The sequence below is a fragment of the Mycteria americana genome, unplaced genomic scaffold, assembly GCF_035582795.1.
Source record: "Mycteria americana isolate JAX WOST 10 ecotype Jacksonville Zoo and Gardens unplaced genomic scaffold, USCA_MyAme_1.0 Scaffold_131, whole genome shotgun sequence".
NCBI lineage: Eukaryota > Metazoa > Chordata > Aves > Ciconiiformes > Ciconiidae > Mycteria > Mycteria americana.
Window position 1 is genome coordinate 103,221 of NW_027445471.1, and position 20,562 is coordinate 123,782.

Genomic DNA, 20,562 nt, shown 5'->3' on the forward strand with positions numbered 1-20,562 from the left:
GAGCACGCGAGTTTGGGGCGCCAGGTTAGGGGGTCCTGGGGTTTCGGGGGTCCTGGGGGCTCGGCTCAGGGGCTTGAGGGGCTGGGGGCTGCCGGCGTCCCCGCTTGCCCCAGCGTCCCAGGGATCGTCCCCTGCACGCCGGGCGCCCCGGGCTCGGGAGTGCGCGGCCCCGGGCGGGGCGCAGGGGCGGGCTCGGCCTCGCTCCTCCCGCAGGAAGCGCCGGGAAGGGGCGGACGGCGGGGCCCGCCGCAGCGGGAGGCGGGTTCCTGCTCCCCGGCACGGCCCGGCCGGACCCGGCACGGCCCCGTACAGCCCGGTGCGGCCCGGTGCAGCCCAGCCCGGCCCGGCCCGCCCAGTACAGCCCGGCCCGGCCCGGCCCGGCGCGGGGAGCGGAGCGCGGCCCGGCCCGCCCGGTGAGTGCCCGAGGCGGCGGAAGCGGTCGCTTCCTGCCGGGCCTCCGCGGCGCCGAGGGGGGGGGGGGGGACGGACGGGACACACGGACGGACGGACACGGGGGACACGCGTGGGGGCCGGGGGAAGCGCTTGTGGGGTGTCCCACGCAAGGGAGGACATCTGGGGCGTCGCTGGGGCCGCCCCCCCGTGCCCGCCGCCAGTGGAGATGGGGGCGGTCCCCGCGGGGGGGGACGGGACACTCGCCCCCCGGTTTGGGCTGGGGCCGCGGCTCTCGCCCTCCCCCGCGGCCTGGCAGTGCCGGGGGTCCCAGCGGCGGGTGGCCGGGCCTGTCCCCCCCGAGTGACACCGCCACCCTGCCCCACGCTCCCGGGAACACACACCCCCTCCCCCACCCCCTCCAAGAAGCGGGGGGGGGCCTCGCCGCCAGCCCCCCCGCGGCCCGGGCTGGACAGCGGCCAACGGGGACAGGGCAGCGGCCGCACCGCCGCCAGCCGGGCCGCGGGGCTGTGGGGCAGAGGTGCGGGGCAGGACCGGGGGTCCCGTCAGCCGTGGGGCGCTGCCACGCCGTGGGCCGAGGCCCCGTCGCCGCCGTGGGGTGGGAGCGGGTGCCGTGGGGCAGGGGCGCGCGGGGGCCCCGGCGCAGCCCCACGGCGCCGTGGGGGGGGAGGCTGGGGGCTGTTGCCACCGCGCTGCACATCACTTCCTGCAGGAAGCCTCGCTCGCTCCGTAAATAATCTGGGGGCCGCCGCTTTGTTTTACAGCCCGGGGAGACGCCTTTCCGCCCTGGGGCGACGGGAGGACGCCCCGAAGAGCCCGACCCCCCGCTGCTGCCCCCCGCTGCCGCCCCCCCCGCTCCTCGGGGTCGCCCCCCTGCTCGGCGGGGCCGGGGCGGGGGTTGCCACATTTCCTGCCCCGCCGGGATCCGTTTCGCCAGCTCGGAAGCAGGTAAGTTGGAGGGCGGGGGAGGCGGTTTTGGGGCGGGGGGGGGGGCAGCGCTGGCTCACCCCCGGTGTGCGCCCCAAAGTGCCCCCCCCAGGGGCTGCCCCCCGAAGCGCCGTCCCCCAGCCGGCGCAGCAGAGGGGTGCACGGGCGGGCGTGAGCGCGGGGGGGGGCCGGCGCGGCCCCCCCCCCGCCCCGCCGCGGGGCTTTCAATGGGGCCCTTTGTACTGCACAGAGCCCCTTTGAGAGCGGGCGCCGCCCCCCGGCCCCCCCCCCAGGCCCCGGCCCCGGGGGCGGGGAGAGCGCCTCCGCCCGCCCGCACCCCCAAACCGCCCGCCTGCTGCGGGGGGGGGGCCGAGACCCCCGCAAACTCATCTCAAGTGTCCCCCCCTGCCCTGTGATGCCCTCTCCGCCTGCAGCTCTGACCCCGTGAGCCGCAGGACGGGCCCCCCCCGCGCCCGGGGGCAGCATGGAGCCGGAGGAGGCCTTTAACGGGGTGAGTGGTGGCCCCCACCCCGGTGCCGTGCGCCGGGGGGGACCCAGGGCCCCCCGAGAGGTCTGTCTCGCTGGGGAGGGCCCCCCGAATGCCCCCCACAGCGCCCCGTCTCTCCCCAGAGCCCGGCGGCGGGTGCTCGCGGTGCCGGCAGCTCGGTCGTGGCCATCATTGGCGCTGAAGACGAAGACTTTGAGAATGACATCGAGCCGGTGAGCTGGGGCGGGGGGGAACGCTGCCGGAGGGGGGGGGTGCTGTGCACCCCATCAGGGCTGGGGGAGTCTCCAGAGCCTGATGCCCCCCCTCGCCCCCCCAGAACCCCGACGACCAGAACAGCCTGTTCCAGAGCCTGGAGCTGGTCCGGCAGCACCCGGCCTATCTCATGGCCTTCCTGCAGCATGTCGTCCTGCAGTTCGACTCCTGCCCCGTGGTAAGTGCGGCCCGGGGGGGGTCACCGCGGCCCGGGGGGGTCACCGTGGCGGGGGGGTGCCGGGGGGGCCCCCCACAAGTGTGCGAACGCCCCCAGGGGAGTGCCCGTGGGTGAGCGGCTGCCCCCCCCCCCGCCTCCCCTCGAATAACCTCTTCTCTCTGTTCCCCCCTCCCCGCTGGCAGGGGCTGGAGCTGAGGTAAAATACTGGGGAGGGGGAAGTCTGGGGGGTTGGGGGGGGCAGGGGGGCGTCGCCCTGCCTTCACCCCTGCCCGTGCCCCCCCCCTCCGCCCCCCAGCTTTGCTACCTGCACGTGGACATGCTGCGCAGGATGAACCCCAAGGAGGGCAAAAAGCAGTTCCTGGAGTTCTGCCACATGTTCCTGGACAAGGCGGGGGTGAGTGTCCCCTGCAGCCCCCCCGACACCACCCTGACACCTCCAGCCCCTCCCCTGCCCCGCGGGGGCCTTGGCGGGGGGACACCCCCATCCTCACCCCCCTCTCTCGCAGCTCCTGCGGGTGCCCGTCCCCCACCAGGTGCAGTTCGAACTGGGTGAGTGACCCCCCCTCCGCCGGGGGGGGCTGCGGCTCGGCCTCCCGCCCCCCCCCCCCCGAAGCCCCTCTCCTTTAGGGGGGGCCCCCAGCGCCCCCCAGCACCCGCCGCCCCAGCCCTTCCTCCACCCGCCGCACCCAGCTGGCTGCGGCCGGGGCCGGAAGCCGCCTGGGAAGCCCCAGCCAGGGTGAGCTCATGGGGCCGCGGCTCCGAGGGGGGGGCCGGGGGGGCCGGCGGCGCGAGGCAGCACCGCCTCCCGGGGGGCGGCGGGGGTCCCCGCAAGGGGTCGGGGCGGGGGGCGCCGGCGGCTGACACCCCCTCCTCGCCAGACCGGACGCGCCCCGAGCTGCTGTCGGACGAGGTGCAGCGCCGGTACCTGCAGGAGATCCAGGCCTTCCAGGAGCCCGAGATCTCCCGGCAGCTGGAGGACTTCAGGTGGGGGAGGCCCCGGGAAGGGTGGGGGGCTCGGGGGGGCCCCGCCGGCTGACGCCCCCTCCCGCAGGTCCAAGCGGCTGATGGGGATGACGCCGGGGGAGCAGGAGCTGACGGAGCTGGAGTCCTACCGCACCCGGGACCACGGCATCCGCGAGGCCAAGGAGAAGCAGCTGGCGGAGATGCTGCTGGCCCGCCTGGAGGAGATGCAGTGAGTGGGGCGCCCCGGGGACCCCCCGGAACCGGGTAACCCCCCCCCCGATGCCGGGTAGCCCCCCCCCCCCCCCCGAGCTGGGTACCCCTCCCCGAAGCCCCGTCCCGGCAGTCCCCTCCCTCTGCCACATCTGGCAGCCCTCCCCTGCCGGGCGCCGGTCCCAGACCAGAGCCAGCTGAGCCAGCTGTGGCGGGCTGGGGGGGGGGGGAGACTCCCCCTTTCCTTCCCACTCCCCCTTTTCCTGGGTATTGCTCCCGATTGCATCAGCCCCGGCTCGGTATAAACCCCCCCCGGCCCCCCCCACCCCAGCCCAGTCTGTCCCAGTCCGTCCCAGCACACGCACGCGTCCCGTCACCGGATCATGCTCCGGCGCCCGGCGCTGACACACCGACATGGGGCTGGCCTGCCGGTGAGGGGCCGGCAGGGGGACGCCGCTGCTGCCGCGGGGCAAGGGGGGGCTGAGGCGGGATTTGGGGGGGGTCAGGCTCCCCGGACGCCTGGGCTCACGCTCTCTTCCTTTCCCCAGCCTCACCATTTCTTCCGACGAGGAGAAAAGGTGAGGGAAGCGTTCCGGGGGGACAGACACGGTTGGCTTGGCGGGGGGGGGGGGGGTGTCTTTCTTGGGGGGGGGGGGGGCTGGAGGCGTCTGGGGGGGCTGTGAGGAGGGGGGGCTGTATGGGGGTTGCGGGGCTCCTGAGGGGCCCCTGACAGAGCGGGGGTGCTCTCTGCCCCCCAGCCTCGTGGGGGTCGCAGGCTGTGGGGACGTGGGGGGCAACATTTGTCCCCCACCTCTCTGACGCCTGCCCTCTCCCAGCTCCGCCATCTTCGGCGCCATCGTCACCTACATGAAGTACCTGGGGGTTAAAACCAAACTGGGCGACGGCAAGAAGTCCAAGTCCAACTTCTTCCGCAAGAAGGTGAGCCCCCCCCCCGGGGCGGGGAGGACCGGAGGGCCCCCCAATTCCCCCTGACCCCCCCAATCCCCTCTGACCTCCCAGTTCCCTCTGACCCCCCCTCTCCCGCAGATTTCGGGGAGCAAGAAGGCGGACGAGCTGCAGGCGAAGTCACGGAAGGGCTTCAGCCTGCCGGGGGCGGCCCTCTGGGGCCGGGATGCCCACAGTAAGTGGGGGGCTGCGGGGGGGACCCCTTCCCGCCCTCTTCGCACACCACAGCCCTCCCCCATTTCTCCCCACAGCCGCGCACCAGAGGCCCCCGCTGCAAGCCTGGGGGGAGACGCCGGGGGGCTCAGCCCGGCCCCCCCCTCGCCCCCGCCCCCTCAGCTCCCCCCTCCCCGTTTTCTCTCTTGCAGATGCCGATTTCAGGCAAAGCAAAGTCCCTGAGGGCGAAGGTACCCCTCCCGCCCCCCGCATGGGACCCCCGACCCGGGGGGTTCAGCCCCTCACCCCATTAACCCCTGCCCCCCAGGGGGGCCGAGAGCTGTCCCCCGTCATACACTAACCCCCACCCCGCATGTTGACACCCCGTCCCTCGCCGCCTGGGTCCTTGGGGGGCAGGGGGGGCCGTATTCGGGGGGGCAGGGCTCGGAGAAGATATCTGGGGGGGGTGCAGGGATTTTGCTGACGCCCACCCTGGCACCCCCCAGCCGAAAAGGTGCCGCACCCCGAGAGGAAGGGCCCAAAGGCCGCCGAGAAGACGGACGGGGGAGCCGCGCGGCCCAGAGCGGGGGTGACCGGGGCCCCCGACCCCCCCAGCGTGGCCGTCACCATCAACCCCCCGCCGGGGGAGGGCGCCGAGGGCGATCCAGGTGAGGGGGGGCCGCGGGCTTGGCGGGGGGAGGGGGGGGGGGGGGCCTCTGCGTTCCCCCAGCTCATCGCCCCTCCCGCCCCGTAGGCTCGGACCCCCCGGGCCCCTCGGAGCTGGGAGACCCGTCCCCGCGAGGCCTCTGCCCCACGGAGCCCCCCGTCGGCGAGCAGCACCCCACGGAGGAGGGGGCCGAGAACGAGAGGTGAGACGCCCCCGTTTCTGCGTGCCCATCCCCGATTCAGCGAGCGACACCCCACATGAGCACCCCCCGCCCGGGCTGAAGGCTGTGGGGAGAAGGGGGGCGTGGGGGCCCTCTCCTGCCCCCCCCCCAGCTTGGCTGCTGCCCCCCCACCCCCTAACCCGCTCTCTCTCCCCAGAAGACGGATCAGGTTGGTGACCCCCGGCCCCCCCTTTGCATGCCTGGGGGGCGCGACGGTGCCGGGGGACGGTCACTTAGAGCCACCCGCCGACTCAGCTAAGTACCGGGCCCCCCCCGGCCCCACGGCCCGGCCCAAGCGCCGGTGGGGGGGCGCCCCCCGGCCCCCTCCCTCCCCCCAGGCCCCCCGCTCGGGCTGACGCATGGCTCCGCACCCCCCCCCCGAATCAGATGCACGGCCCCCCCCAGGAGATCTCACGCCGTTTCTCTTCCCCCCACCCCGTCTGTGCACGCACGCTCTCCCCCCCCCCGCCCGGGCGCCGCTCCCCCCCCCCCCGTGCTCTCTGTGCTGCCTGTCCCCGTCCATCCGTCCGTCCGTCCCGCTGGGGACGCGTGTCCGCGTGTCCGCGTCCGCCCCTTGGCTTCCCGCCCGCCGCGGGGCGCCCCCCCCTCGCCCCCCTCGCCCCCCGCCCCGCCGCGCCCCGCAGGCTGCCGGGGAAGCTGGGGCGCTCGGAGAGCCTGCGCGTGTACGAGCGGAAGCGTTCCCAGCGCGGCTCGGCCAAGGGCAAGCAGCCGCGCTCCCGCAGCGACGTCGACCTGCAGGCGGCCACCCACGCCACGCGCCCAGAGGAGGGGCCCGCGCCCCAGCCCGGCCGCCGCCGACCCACGTAGGTGGCGAGCGCCCTGCAGCCGCCCCCCGCCCCGCGGGGGGGCTCTGGGGGGGCGGGGGGGGGGGGGGGAGCACCCCAGGACCGCCGCCCGGCCGCCCCCCCCCCCCGTGGGGCTCGGGGTGGGAGGGTGGGCGCCCCCGGATCGCCACCCGCCCTCTCCGGCGGCGCTGAAGCCCCCCTCCCTCTCTGTCCCCGCAGCCTGGAGCCGGGGGGGCCGGGGGGGGGCGAGCCCCCGCAGTCCTTTCTGCTTCCCCAGCCTGAGGAGACTGAGCCGCGCGTTGCGGAGCTGGAGCTGGAGCCGCCGCCCTGGCGGCAGCTCGCCGCCCCCGACGCCCTCCTCAGGCTGAAGAAGAGCGAAGTCAAGCGGCAAGAAGTCATCAACGGTGAGCCCCCCGCCCCCGCCGAGCCCCCCGCCGCCCCGGCGCGCCCGCCGCCCGCCGGGCTGACCCCCGCCGCCCCCCAGAGCTGTTCCTGACGGAGCACGCCCACGTGCGCATGCTGCGCGTCCTGCTGGAGGTGTTCTACCAGCCCATGCTGCGGGAGGCCTTCTTCGACGAGCACGAGCTCTCCAACATCTTCCCCAGCCTGGAGGACCTGGTGGAGGTGCACAGTGAGTCGGGGGGCCCGGGGGGGCGGCGGCGGCGGGGGGGGCCGGGGGGTCCGACCCCCGCCCTGCCCCAGCCGTCTTCCTCGACAGCCTGAAGAAGCTGCGGGAGGAGAGCGGCTACGTCATCTCGGAGATCGGGGACGTCCTGCTGGCGCGGGTGAGGGGCCGCGCGCGCGAGCCCGCGGCGTCGCGTCGGCATGCGCGCGGAGCTGCTGGAGCGGGAGGAGCTGGCGCGAGCGGGTTCCCGGGGGCGCGCGGGGCTGGCGCGAGCGCGCAGGACCCACGGTAGCGGGCGAGGCTGAGGGGAGCGAACTCGCGGGAGCGCGCAGGGCACGTGCGACCAGACGCGCGCCAGCCCGCGGGATTCACCCGAGCGCGCGGCACGAACGCGCCCGACTGACTCGAGTGTGCGGGGCTGAGGCGAACGCGCAGGGTAGGTGTGCGGGGCATGGGGGAGCGCGCAGGATGAGCGTGCGGGGCTGACGTGAGCCCCCCCCCCCAGTTCGAGGGCACGGAGGGCAGCTGGTTCCAGAAGATCTCGGCGCGCTTCTGCAGCCGCCAGTCCTTCGCCCTGGAGCAGCTCAAGGCCAAGCAGCGCAAGGACACCCGCTTCAGCCAGTTCATCCAGGTAGCGCCCCCCCCCCCCCCCCCCCATGCTCCGCGCTCCCCTGTGGGGTCCCTGAACCCCCGGCCCCCCCCCCCCCCCGCGTCCCCCACGCCCCCCAGCGCTGTCCCATCCCCCAGGAGGCGGAGAGCCAGCCCCGCTGCCGCCGGCTGCAGCTGAAGGACATCATCCCCACCGAAATGCAGCGCCTCACCAAGTACCCGCTGCTGCTGCACAACATCACCAAGTGCACCGGTGAGAGGGGCGGGGGGCCGGGGGGGCCGCGCCGCACCCACAAACCCCCTCAACCCCCCCCCTGCCGGCCTGTCCGCCCCCCCATCCGTCCGTCTGTCCCCCCCAGAGGCCGCGGGCGAGCGGGCCAAGGTGGAGCAGGCGGCCGAGTGCTGCCGCCAGATCCTCAACCACGTCAACCAGGAGGTGCGGGACATGGAGAACCTCATGGTAAGGGCCCCCCCGCGTCCCCCCCGTGTCCCCCTGCTCCCCCTCTTCCCCCCCCTCACTCCCCCTTCCCCCTGGCAGAAGCTGAAGGACTATCAGCGGCGCCTGGACCTCTCCAACCTGAAGCAGAGCATGGACCCGCTGCTGAGCGAGTTCAAGGTGAGGTGGGGGGGCTGCTGCGGGGTTCGGGGGGGTCCCGCCCCCCCAACTCCCCCCTAAGCCCCCCCCCCAACTCCCCGCTGTCCCCAGAACACAGACATCACCAAGAGGAACCTGGTGCACGAGGGGCCGCTGACCTGGCGCGTCACCCGGGACAAGGCCGTGGGTGAGCGAGGGGGGCCGTGGGGGCGGCCGGGGACGTAGCGGGGCACCCCGCTGACCCCCCCGGGGTTTTGGGGTCCCCCCAGACGTGCACGTGCTGCTGCTGGACGACCTGCTGGTGCTGCTGCAGCGGCAGGAGGAGCGGCTGGTGCTGCGCTGCCACAGCCGCACCATCACGCCCACGCCCGACGGCAAGCAGATGCTGAGCCCCATCATCAAGCTCAGCTCCGCCATGACCCGCGAGGTCGCCACAGGTGCGGGGCCGGTTTGGGGGCGCGGGGCCGGTTTGGGGGCGAGTACGGGGTGTCTGTGTGGGCAAGGGGGGCGCAGGGCTGTTGGGCCCCCACCGGAGTGGCAGGAACTGGGCTCGCCGGCAGTGCTTGTGGGGCACACGTGTGGGGCAGAGCGGAGTGTGGGGGCTGGGGGCACCCCAAAATGCCCCCCCGACACCCCCCTTTGCTGCCCCCAGACCACAAGGCCTTTTACGTCATCATCAGCTGGGAGAACGGGGCCCAGATCTACGAGCTGGTGGCGCAGACGGTCTCGGAGAGGAAGAAGTGAGTGGGGGGGCGCGGGATTTTGGGGGGTGTGGGATTTTGGGGGGGCTGGGATTTTGGGGGCGCTCACCCCGCGTCTCTCCCCCAGCTGGTGTGCTATGATCAGCGAGACGGCCGGCTCCCTCAAGCTGCCGGGGTCCCACCGGGCGAAGACGTCACGCGTGGGGCAGAGCCCCCACAGCCCCATCTAGTGAGTGGGGGTGGTTTTGGGGTGCGGGGGGGGGTCGAGCTCTTTGCTGAGCCCTTTCCTTCTCCCCCCAGCGGTTACCGGGAGCCGCTGCTGAGCAGCTCGGAGAACGGGGGGTCCCTGAAGGAGCCGCTGCCCCTGGACGGTGAGCGGGGGTCCGGGGGCGCAGCGCCACCAGGGGGTGGCCTCGCCCCGCGCGGGGTCTAGGGGGGCAGCGGGGGTCTGACGGGCCGCACCCCCCAGAGCGCGAGAAGGACGGGGCAGTGGAGGGCACCGAGTTCGAGGGGAGCCCCGAGAAGAGGGAGGCCGAGCGGGCGCTGGCAGAGCTGCTGGCCCTGCGGAGACCCCCCCGGCCGGGCGGCGAGGGGGGCCTGGCTGCCGCCGCGCTGGGCAGAGGTGAGATGGATGCGCGGACCCCCAGACCCCAACCCTGCTGCTGTGCCCCCAGACCCCCACCCCACTGCTGTGCCCCCAGACCCCAACCCGGACCCCAACCCTGCTGCTGTGCCCCCCAACCTGGACCCCCACCCTGCTGCTGTGCCCCCACACCCCAGTCTCTGCGACCGCCCCCTCCCCACGCTGCCCCCTCCCCACAGTGCCCCCTCCCCACAGTGCCCCCTCACCCTTCCTTTGCCCCCCCCCCAGTGTCGGCGCTGAAGCAGCTGCTGCCGGGGTCGATGCCGGCGGCGGGGGACGGTGATGGGGCCGCCTCCCCCCCCGAGGACGCCTGGGGGGGCCCCGGCCTGGCCCCCCCCGAGGACGAGCGGCGTGACGCGGGCGATGGGGCCGAGAGCGAGGGCGAGGGCCGCGGGCAGCGCCCCGAGGGGGGGGCTGCAGGTACGGAGTGGGGGGGGACGGAGTTTGGGGGGTCATGAGAGGACTTTGGGGTGTAACCCTCCCCCTCTCTCCCTCACAGGGGGCACCCCCAACGGCCCCCGCTCCCCGCAGTGGGGGTCCCAGCTGCCCGAGGCGGGGGGGCCCGTGCCCCCCCTGGCGCTCCCGCCCCAGCAGGCGGCCTGGCTGGGGGACGAGCTGCAGGGCCTGGAGGAGACGCTGCAGCGGCTGAAGGTGAGGGGCGGCGGGGGGAGTGGGGGGCTGTGTCCCCCTAAGGGGGCATGTGTGTCTGCGCCCCCCCTCAGCGGGGTGTGGGTCGGGACCCCCAACTAACGGCCGTGGGTCTGGGTCCCCAGGAAATCGAGGAGCATTACTGGCAGCTCCAGGAGCTCCTGGCCAAGCGCAGCTCCGCCGGCTGCCTCTTCACATGAGGGCAGGTAAGGGGCTGCCGTGGGGCGACTGCTGGGGGTGCCGTGGGGCGGGCTGCGTCACAGCGGGAGGGAAAGGGGGCTGCCGTGTGCCGTGGGGTGCGTGATTCACGGGGGGCACGTGATTCACGGGGGGCACATCACGCCGCGGGGCGCGCCTCGCCGTGGGGCACGCAGCGGGGCGCATCTCGGGCTCGTGACCCGTTTCTGTCTCTCTCCCCCCAGACCCCCCCGGCGGATTCGGGGCCCCCCTCACCCCACGCCGTGGGGCAGCAGCTCGGGGCCGCGGGCCATATCCCGACTCGTCTGCCGCCCTGCGCCACGCCGCCGGGGACGCCCCACCTGCCCGGTACCGTTCTGGGGGGCCCCCGTGCCTCCCCCACCCCTAAGCTGTTTTTTTCGGTTTTATACATTTGTTGGGATTTTATATAAATATATATATATGGGAATGCAGCGGGGTGGGGGCATTGGGGGGGCCCCCACATAGGGGGCGGGGGCCCCCCCCGAGCTGTGGGGCCGGTTGGGGTTTTTTAACCTTTGTACAGAAAATGGGGGGGCCCCGAGGCGGCCCCCCCCGCTACCGCAGGGACCCCAGAGCCCCCGCTGTCAGCAGGCGCCGGGACGCGGGGGGGTGTCTGTCCCCGCTCCCCCTGAGCCTGGGGGGGGGTTGGGGTGCGTCGGGTGGAGAACCAAAGAATCTGGGAAAATGCCAAATAAACCGTCGTTGCTTCTGCCCCGCTTGGTCCTTTTGGGGGGGGGGGGGGGTCCGCGGCCCCCCCCCCCCCCCGGCCGCCTGGGTGCCCCCCCCGGCCGCGGGTCCCCCCGTGCCCCCCCAGAGCGGAGGCGAGGCCGAGCGAGGTGACTTTATTGCTTGAGCAGCCGCCGGGGGGGCGGCGGGGGGCCGCCTCGGACACACGCCGGGGGTATTTACAGGGGGCGCGGGGGGCTCGTTCCTCCAGCACAACGACGCACAAGCGGGGGCACGGGGGCACAGACGATATTGCACTTCCAGTGGCGGGGGGCGACGTCTCCTGCGCCCGGGGGGGGTTAAAAAGGGGGGGGGCTGCGGCCTTCCCCCCCCCAAACAGCGCGGACGCCTGGGGCGGGGGGGGGGGGGCGGGGCGGGGGCGGGAGCCCCCCAGCTCTGTCCCCCGTGGGGCGGGGGGTAGGGCCCCCCCGGGCCCTGCCCCCGTGGGGTGCAGGGGGTCAGGGCCTGGACGCTGGGGTCCCCCCACATCGGGGGGGGGGGGCGGTCAGGCCCTGTGCGCCAGGCGCCCCCCCCCCCCCCCCCCCCCCGATCATGGGGGGGTCAGGGGCCGGGCGCTGGGGTCCCTCCGCGTCTGGGGGGGGTCCCCCGCCTCGGGGGGGTCACGGCCCGCGGGCCGGGGTCCCCCCGCGTTCCCGGGGGCCGCTCAGCTGCGCGCCGGGCCCTTGCCGCGGGCGGCGGGGGGCGGCGGGGGGGGGCTGCCGGCCTCGTCCCCCGAGCTGCTGCCGCCGCCGTCCGTCACCTCCAGCTCCGAGTCGGAGCCCGGCTCCAGCGGCCGCCCCGGCGGCTCCGGTACCGGTGCCGGGGCGGCGGCGGCGGCGGCGGGCGGCGGCGGCGGCGGCGGCGGCGGCAGCGGCGGGTAGAAGGGCGGCGGGTAGAGCGCGGCGGGCAGCTTGGAGCCGGGCAGCGGCAGCGCCCCGGGCACGTAGGGGCCCCAGCCCCAGGGGTACTCGGGCACCGGCGGCCGCCCGTAGGCCCCCAGCAGCGCCGGCGCCTTCGAGTAGCCGGAGAGACCTGCGGGGGGGCGTCAGCGGCGGGGCGGCCGCGGGGGGGGGCCCGCCGCCCCTCCCGGCCCCCGCCCGCACTCCCCCGGGACGGGGCCCGCTGCCACCGCCGCCTCCCTGGGCCGGGACCGGGGTCTCTCCCCCCTCCTCCCCCCCCCCCCCCCGCCGCCGCCTCCCCCTCCCCGCCCCCGCTGCCCCTGCCGCCGCCCCGCGCCCATCCCCGGCCCCGCTGCCGCCGCCGCCCCGCGCTCACCGGAGCCCAGGAAGGGCATGGCCACCTCCAGCCGCAGCTTCTCGGCCTCGGGCTGGCGCTCGAAGAGCGGGGGCCGGCCGGGGGGGTCGGCGGGGCGCGGGCCGCAGAAGAGCGACTGCAGCGTCTGCGGAGGCGGGGGTGAGCGGGGCGGGGGGGAGACACCCCCGCGCCCCCCCTCCCCCCCTCCCCGGCCCGGTGCCGCCCCCCCCCCGCCCTCCCGTACCTCGGGGGTGAGCGGGGCGCAGTCGGGGCCGTGCCCCCCCCCGGGGAAGGGCCCGGGGGCCAGCAGCAGCGGGGCCCCGCCGGCCACGTCCAGCAGCGGGTAGTTGACCAGCACCACCTTGCTGAAGTTGAACTTGTAGGTGAAGCGCTTGCCCTTGGTCTTGTGCAGGATCCGCTTGTTGTAGTAGTACCTGGGGGGGCGCGGGGCTGGGGGCGCCGGGGGTCCCCAGTGCCCCCCGTGCCCCCCAGTACCCCCTAGTACCCCCAGCATCTCCAGTACCGCCTGGTGCCCCCCGGTGTCCCCCAGCATCCCCAGTACTTCCAGCATCCCCAGTGCCCCCAGCATCTCCGGTGCTGCCAGCATCCCCAGTACTCCCAGCATCTCCAGGGCTCCCAGCATCTCCAGTGCCCCCAGCATCCCCAGTACTCCCGGCATCCCCAGTGGCCCCAGCATCTCCGGTGCTGCCAGCATCCCCAGTACTCCCAGCATACCCAGTTCCCCCAGCATCTCTAGTGCCCCCAGCATCCCCAGTACTTCCAGCATACCCAGTTCCCCCAGCATCTCCAGGGCTCCCAGCATCTCCAGTGCCCCCAGCATCCCCAGTACTCCCAGCATCTCCAGTGCCACCAGCATCCCCAGTACTCCCAGCACCCCCAGTGCCCCCAGCATCTCCACTGCCCCCAGCATCTCCAGTGCCCCCAAGCATCCCCAGTACTCCCAGCATACCCAGTGCCCCTGGCATCTCCAGTGCCCCCAGCATCCCCAGTACTCCCAGCATCCCCAGTGCCCCCGGCATCCCCATTGTCTGCCGCATCCCCAGTACTCCCAGCACCCCCAGTGCCCCCAGCATCCCCAGTACCCCCGGCATCTCCAGTGCCCTCAGCATCTCCAGTACCTGCAGTGCACCCAGCATCTCCACTGCCCCCAGCATCTCCAGTGCCCCCAAGCATCTCCAGTGCCCCCAAGCATCTCCAGTACTCCCAGCATCCCCAGTGCCCCCAGCATCCCCAGGGCCCTCAGCATCTCCAGTGCCCCCAAGCATCTCCAGTACTCTCAGCATCCCCAGTGCCCCCGGCATCTCCAGTACCCCCAGTGCACCCAGTCACCCCAGCATCCCCCAGCTCCCCTGCCGCTAACCCCCAGCGTCCGCCGCCCTCGTCCCCAGCAACGAGGGGCCCCACGGGCCCGGACTGGGGTCCCGGGGGGGGTCTCACCTGAGGGCCCGGCTGAGCTTGTCGTAGTTCATGTGGGGCTTGCACTTGCGGACGCCCCAGAGCCGGGCCACCTCGTCGGGGTCCTTGATGACGAACTCGCCGTAGTCGCCCTGCCAGGCGATCACCTCCCGGTACTCCTCCTTCCGCAGCAGCTCCAGGATGAAGTGCCAGAGCTGGATCTGCCGCGAGCCCGGGCTCGACTCCGGCTTGTACGCCCAGTCCGGGAAGGCGAAGCCTGTGGGGGGGGACAACGGACCGTGGGTGGGGGCTGCGTGACGGGGGACGGCGGGGGCCTGGGCGTGCTGGGGGACAGCGGGGTGCCCAGGACAATGTCCCCGTGTGCCCCAGGTGGCAGCAGGGTTCCCCAGACAAGGGGGGGGTGCCCGGGATGGTGTCCCCATGGGTCCTGGGAGACGCTGGGTGACAACGTCCCCGTGGGCCCCGGTGGCAGCAGGTTTCCCCGGTGGCAGCAGGTTTCCCCGGCCGAGGTCCCCGTGTGCCACGCGTGTCCCCGCTCCCCACCGCCACCTGCGCCGCAAGTGGGGGCCGCGCCGTGTACAGGGAGGGGGGAGCTGGTGCCACGCAGGGGTCGGGGACGCAGCGGGGTCCCTGACGGTGTCCATCCCCTCGTCCGTGTGTCCGCGGTGCCGGGGGGTACCTGGGGTCCAGAGGGCCGGCACCGGGGAGGTGAGGAGCAGGTCCGAGACGCAGCTGCAGTCCATGGCGCAGGTCACACCTGCGGGGGGGGCGACGGCAGGTTTTGGGGGTGCAGCCTTGCTGGGGGGCGAGCGGGGATGAAGGGGCTGTGGGGCTGGGGGCGATTTGGGGGTGCAGGGACGGGGGTGCAGGGATGGGGTGTGGGGAGGATTTGGGGGTGCATGGAGGATTCGGGGGTGCAGGGACGGGGTGCGGGGAGGATTGGGGGTGCAGGGACGAGGTGCGTGGAGGATTTGGGGGTGCGTGGAGGATTCAGGGGTGCAGGGACAGGGTGCGGGGGATTTGGGGGTGCATGGAGGATTCGGGGGTGCAGGGACAGGGTGCGGGGAGGATTGGGGGTGCAGGGACGAGGTGCGTGGAGGATTTGGGGGTGCGTGGAGGATTCAGGGGTGCAGGGACAGGGTATGGGGGGATTTGGGGGTGCGTGGAGGATTCGGGGGTGCAGGGATGGGGCGCAGGGGGGGATTCGGGGGTGCAGGGATGGGGCACGGGGAGGATTTAGGGCCCAGGGAGGCTTCCTGCCCCCCCAGCCCCCTCCCCTGCCCCCCGGCAGCGGCTCGTTTCCTTGTTAGTTTTGATTCGGGTTTCGGCGCTTTCAACTCGGCGGCGGCTCCCGCAGCCCGCACTAACGAGCAGCGCTGGGAATTGCGGCCCGCGGCCACCCGCCCGCTGCCGGCACCTACGCCCGCACGCGGCCCTCGCACACGCACCCCCCTGCACACACAGCCCTTATACACACAGCCCTTATACACACATCCCATATGTGCACATCCATGATACACGCACACACATCCCACTCACATCCCACCCGCCCGCCGCCGGCACCTACGCCCGCACGCGGCCCTCGCACACGCACCCCCCTGCACACGCAGCCCCTGCACACGCAGCCCCTACACACACAGCCCTTATATATATAGCTCGTATATATATAGCCCTTATACACACATCCCCTACATACACATCCATGGTACACACGCATCTCCCCTCTGCTCACATCCCACCCGCCCGCTGCCGGCACCCATCCCTCACACGCATCCCCCTGTACACACAGCCCTTATACACACATCCCCTATATGCACAGCCCCTATATGCACATCCATGATACACACAGATATCCTCACTGCTCACATCCCACCCGCCCGCTGCCGACACCTACGCCCGCACCCGGCCCTCGCAGACACGCCCCCCCCAGCCCCTATACACACAGCCCTTATACCCATCTCCCTTATATACACAACCCTTATACACATCTCCCTTATATACATAGCCCTTACATACACAGCCCTTACACACACAGCCCTTATACGCATATCCCTTATATACACAGCCCTTATACGCATATCCCTTATATACACAGCCCTTATACACACAGCCCTTATACACACAGCCCTTATACACATCTCCCTTATATACACAGCCCTTATATGCATATCCCTTATATACACAGCCCTTATATGCATATCCCTTATATACACAGCCCTTATACACACAGCCCTTACATACACAGCCCTTATACACATCTCCCTTATATACACAGCTCTTAAACACACAGCCCTTATATACACAGCCCTTATATACACAGCCCTTATATACACATCCTTTACACAAACATTCTTTACACACATCCCTTACACACACAAGCCCCTATGCACACATCCTTTATACACACAAGCCCCTCTACACATATGTACACGCTGCCCTTACACATGTGTATGTCCCTTACACACACCCCTCCCTTCCACTCCTGCCACCCGCTCGCTTCCCTTACACGTGTATGTGCCCCTTATACACCCCCCCGCACCCCTCCCCAGCACACACCCCCCTCCCTCACACGCTTGTACACCTCCCTTATACATATATACACCACTTATACACATACACACCACCTTTCTACACATACATCCCTTATACATACTTCCCTCACACACACCTCCCTCATACGCTTATACACCCCCCTTATAGCCATACATCTGCCTCATATGCACAGCCCTTATACACACCCAGCCCTTATACACACTCCTCATACCTGCCATGCTCATTCCCGATGCGCACACACCTGACACACCCGGCACACGCCCTGGTACGCACGGGCAGCCCCTAGACATGCACCCAGACACGCCACGCATGTCCCTATAGACACGACACGCACCTTATACACACCTTATACACTCCACGGACATCCCTTGCATGTACGGTCACGCACACCCCTTGTCCCTGCAGACACGTCCCCTATACGCACGCTGCATACGTGCTGTGCACACACCCTATACACTCACCGACACCCCCCCCCCCGTACGCAGCCCCTGCGCAGAGGGGCAGCACGGCATGCGCACACCCCGACACATACACCCCTATACAGTCAGCCCTTCATGTACACCCCTATACATTCAGATCCTTCACACACACCCCTATGCACGCAGTCCCTGCAGGTACACCCCCTCTACCCTCAGATCCTTCACATACACCCCTATATGTTCAGATCCTTCATGTACACCCCTATATGCTCAGCCCCTGCATGTACACCCCTATACACTCAGATCCTTCCCATACACCCCCATGCACAAACTCCCTGCACATACACTCCCCATACCCTCACCCCCTTCACATATACCCCATATGCTCGGTCCCTGCACGTACACCCCTGTACTCTCAGATCCTTCACGTACACCCCCCATACCCGCACCCCCTTCACATACACCCCTATACACTCAGTCCCTGCATGTACACCCCCTATACCCTCACCCCCTTCACATACACCCCTATACGCTCAGCCCTTTGTGTACACTTCTATATGTTCAGATCCTCCACACACACCCCTAAACACTCAGATCCTTCACATACACCCCTATGCACATACTCCCTGCACGTACACCCCCTATACCCTCAGATCGTTCTTGTACACCCCTATACCCTCACCCCCGTCACATACACCCCTATATGCGCAGTCCCTGCACGTACACCCCTATACACTCAGTCCCTGCACGTACACTCCCTCTACCCTCAGATCCTTCACGTACACCCCTATACGTTCAGGTCCTTCACATACACCCCTATACGCTCGGTCCCTGCACGTGCACCCCCCATACCCTCACCCCCTTCACATACACCCCTATACGCTCGGTCCCTGCACGTGCACCCCCCATACCCTCACCCCCTTCACATACACCCCTATACGCTCAGCCACGCGCCCCCCCCCCCCCCCCGCCCCGTACACACTTGTGCCCACGCGTGGGCCGCACGGGGCCGGGGGGGGCGGGGGGTGATTTGCCCTCCCCCGTCCCCCCTCCCCTCCCCCCTCCCCCGCCCAGCCCCCCCGGCCCTGCATTATTCATGGCCCCAATTAGCGCCCGGCCGCCGGCCCGCCTGGGCTCGTTGTTTCATGACCCGCGGCGATGGGAGCGCGGCCCGGCCCCCCCCGGCCCCCCCGGCCCCCCCGGCCCGGCCCGGCCCGGCCCGGATCGATGCGGGGATCAATGGGGCCGCTTTGATCCGCCGGCCCCGGCAGGATAACGAGGGGCCGCCCCGGGCGGGGGGAGGGGCGGGGGGGCGACCCCCGCCGCCTCTGTCCTCAGCCCGGCGAGCCCCGGCGGGGGCGCGGGGGGCCCACGCGTGTGCGGAGTCCTGCAACGCCGGGCGCGGGTGTGCAGGGTCCTGCAGTGCTTGGAACGGGTGTGCAACGCTGGGCACGCGTGTGCGGAGTGCTGCAGTGCTCGGCACGGGTGTGCGACGCCGTGCAACGCTGGGCGCGAGTGTGCAGGGTCCTGCAGTGCTCGGAACGGGTGTGCAACGCCGTGCAACGCCGGGCACGCGTGTGCGGAGTGCTGCAGTGCTCGGCACGGGTGTGCAACGCCGGGCAACGCCGGGCACGCGTGTGCGGAGTGCTGCAGTGCTCGGCACGGGTGTGCAACGCCGTGCAACGCCGGGCGCGAGTGTGCAGGGTCCTGCAGTGCTCGGCACGTGCGTGCAACGCCGTGCAACGCCGGGCACGCGTGTGCGGAGTGCTGCAGTGCTCGGCACGGGTGTGCAACGCCGTGCAACGCCGGGCGCGAGTGTGCAGGGTCCTGCAGTGCTCGGCACGTGCGTGCAACGCCGTGCAACGCCGGGCACGCGTGTGCGGAGTGCTGCAGTGCTCGGCACGGGTGTGCAACGCCGTGCAACGCCGGGCGCGAGTGTGCAGGGTCCTGCGGTGCTCGGCACAGGTGTGCAACGCCGGGCAAAGCCTGGCACGGGTGTGCAGGGTCCTGCAACGCCGGGCACACGTGTGCAACACCATGCAATGCCGGGCATGCATGTTCAACACCGGGCACGCGTGCGCAGAGTGCTGCAATGCTCAGCACGGGTGTGCAAAGCCGGGCAATGCCGGGCACGCGTGTGCAGGGTCCTGCAGTGCTCGGCACGCGTGTGCAACGCCGTGCAATGCTTGGCACGGGTGTGCAACAGCCCACAACGCTGGGCACGTGTGTGCACACCCGTGAGCACGGGGCAGATTCTTGGCTCTGAGCCGCGAGGGGAACTGGCACCCCGAGGGGGGCATGGGCACCCCTATAGAGCTATGCAGCCCCACCCTATAGAGCTATGCAGCCCAGCTATATATAGGCAATGCATCCCCATCATATAGATGTACACAGCCCCACCATGCAGCGGTATACAGCCCCACTATATGCAGATATACAGCCCCACCATATAGCAGTATACAGCCCCGCTGTACAGCCGTGTACAGCCCCGCTATATGCAGATACGCAGCCCCACCGTACGGTGGTATACAGCCCCACTATATGCAGATATACAGCCCCACCATATAGCAGTATACAGCCCCGCTATACAGCCGTGTACAGCCCCACTATATGCAGATATGCAGCCCCTCCGTATAGTGGTATACGGCCCCACCGGGCGAGCCTGCGCGGCCGGAGCTCTGCAGGGACGCAGCGACAGCGGCACGAGGGGTCCATATGGTGTGTCTATAGGGGAATGCAGCAGTCTATACCGAACAGGATGAGCAGCCTGTATACGTGGTGTATTATCACACACTCTGTAAATATAGATACTGGTATAGAAAGAGCATCAGCCTACAGAGGAAGCGTGCCTATATAAATATATTTTTAAGGGGAGGATGAAGGTGAATGCCCGGAGCAGCTATACATCCCTCTATAGAGGGCACCGGCTCTCTGTAACGCCTCTGCCTGTGCTCTGAATAAACAGCATAAATACAGATATCGCTATAGGAGTCGTACCCTATAGCTATTTGCAGAGGGATAACATCCCCCAGGCAGCACGGCTGCTCGAGCACCGTGCCTATACGTGCCTTGCAAACACACCGAGGTGGGAGAGCGCAGCCGGTACCGCACGTCCCCGTATAGCCATAGTATTTTTGTAATGCTCCTATAGGTCTTTCTTCAGAAACAACAGCTGAGAGCCGGGAGATCTGTGCGGGAAACGTGTCCCCTATACAATTCGGCTGTAGCTGGCTGCAGGGGCCGAGCAGCCGCTGTACATTGGGTCTGTATGAGACGCGTCCGTATAGCCAACGTAAACGTAGGCATTGATATAAACCCCCAGTCCTATGGGGATGGCTACAGAGGGAATATCCCTTCCCCTATATACACGCGTGCAGGCTGTTGAGGTGCTGGCATCGATGCGGGAGCCCCGGTCCCTCTGTTTTCCCACAAAGGTGGCATACGCACCGTATAGGTGTCTCTATACTGCGGCTGCCGGGATGCGCCTACATCGAGGGCTGCTCCTACAGCTCAGCTGGAGCATCCGGCGGCAGGGACGCGTCCCTGCGGACCCTATAGAGCTGACGGGGACGGCGGGGACAGGAGCATGTCCGTATGGACTGTGCATAGGGGATGGGGACAGTGATAGGAGTGTGTCCATACATACTGTGCGTAGGGGAAGGTGGCAGTGGTAGCAGCACGTCTATACAGACCATACAGGCTATGCATAGGGGACAGGGATGGTGACAGCAGCGTGTCCATACATACTGTGCATAGGGGATAGTGATAGCAGCGTGTCCATGCATAGGGGACGAGGATACGGACTGTGCATACGGGATGGGTATGGTGATAGCAGCATGTCCATACGTACCGTGCACAGGGGATGCAGACAG

At 70.4% G+C, this 20,562-nt stretch overlaps 2 protein-coding genes across 6 annotated transcripts; one reads left to right on the plus strand and one right to left on the minus strand.

Annotated features, from left to right (window-relative positions):
• Window positions 1-249: 249 nt before the first annotated feature.
• ARHGEF1 (Rho guanine nucleotide exchange factor 1) lies at window positions 250-11,012 on the plus strand. 5 transcript variants are annotated; one of them, XM_075489374.1, is made up of 34 exons: window positions 252-413; window positions 1,176-1,359; window positions 1,773-1,849; window positions 1,969-2,058; window positions 2,163-2,276; window positions 2,572-2,670; window positions 2,783-2,825; window positions 3,155-3,260; window positions 3,328-3,468; window positions 3,998-4,027; window positions 4,286-4,388; window positions 4,497-4,590; window positions 4,781-4,819; window positions 5,075-5,236; window positions 5,323-5,437; window positions 5,613-5,624; window positions 6,199-6,279; window positions 6,481-6,665; window positions 6,746-6,892; window positions 6,964-7,046; window positions 7,392-7,517; window positions 7,634-7,748; window positions 7,855-7,955; window positions 8,034-8,111; window positions 8,202-8,277; window positions 8,360-8,527; window positions 8,743-8,830; window positions 8,919-9,020; window positions 9,092-9,162; window positions 9,261-9,413; window positions 9,663-9,854; window positions 9,934-10,085; window positions 10,208-10,288; window positions 10,505-11,012. In XM_075489374.1, exons 3-33 carry the CDS (start codon window positions 1,823-1,825, stop codon window positions 10,280-10,282), a joined length of 3,168 nt encoding a protein of 1,055 aa, XP_075345489.1. In that variant the 5' UTR covers window positions 252-413; window positions 1,176-1,359; window positions 1,773-1,822; the 3' UTR covers window positions 10,283-10,288; window positions 10,505-11,012. The 5 variants fall into 5 exon arrangements, with proteins under 5 accessions (XP_075345491.1, XP_075345489.1, XP_075345490.1 ...); XM_075489376.1 differs by lacking the exon at window positions 4,781-4,819 and having other exon boundaries at window positions 250-413; XM_075489375.1 differs by lacking the exon at window positions 5,613-5,624.
• A 679-nt stretch (window positions 11,013-11,691) lies between these two features.
• Window positions 11,692-14,461, minus strand: LOC142403183 (ETS domain-containing transcription factor ERF-like). The gene is made up of 5 exons (XM_075489368.1): window positions 14,398-14,461; window positions 13,740-13,974; window positions 12,526-12,715; window positions 12,303-12,426; window positions 11,692-12,059 (listed from the first exon to the last, which is right to left on the minus strand). Exons 1-5 carry the CDS (start codon window positions 14,459-14,461, stop codon window positions 11,692-11,694), a joined length of 981 nt encoding a protein of 326 aa, XP_075345483.1.
• Window positions 14,462-20,562: the final 6,101 nt, after the last annotated feature.

Coding starts and splice junctions, on each gene's coding strand:
- ARHGEF1 (XM_075489374.1), top strand. CDS start 1,823: ATGGAGCCGGAGGAGGCCTTTAACGGG. Junction 7,047..7,391: donor GGGACGTCCTGCTGGCGCGG/GTGAGGGGCCGC, acceptor CCCCCCCCCCAG/TTCGAGGGCACGGAGGGCAG. Junction 8,528..8,742: donor GACCCGCGAGGTCGCCACAG/GTGCGGGGCCGG, acceptor TGCTGCCCCCAG/ACCACAAGGCCTTTTACGTC.
- LOC142403183 (XM_075489368.1), bottom strand. CDS start 14,461: ATGGACTGCAGCTGCGTCTCGGACCTGCTCCTCACCTCCCCGGTGCCG. Junction 13,975..14,397: donor GCCGGCCCTCTGGACCCCAG/GTACCCCCCGGC, acceptor CCCCCCCCACAG/GCTTCGCCTTCCCGGACTGG. Junction 12,060..12,302: donor CATGCCCTTCCTGGGCTCCG/GTGAGCGCGGGG, acceptor GCCCCCCCGCAG/GTCTCTCCGGCTACTCGAAG.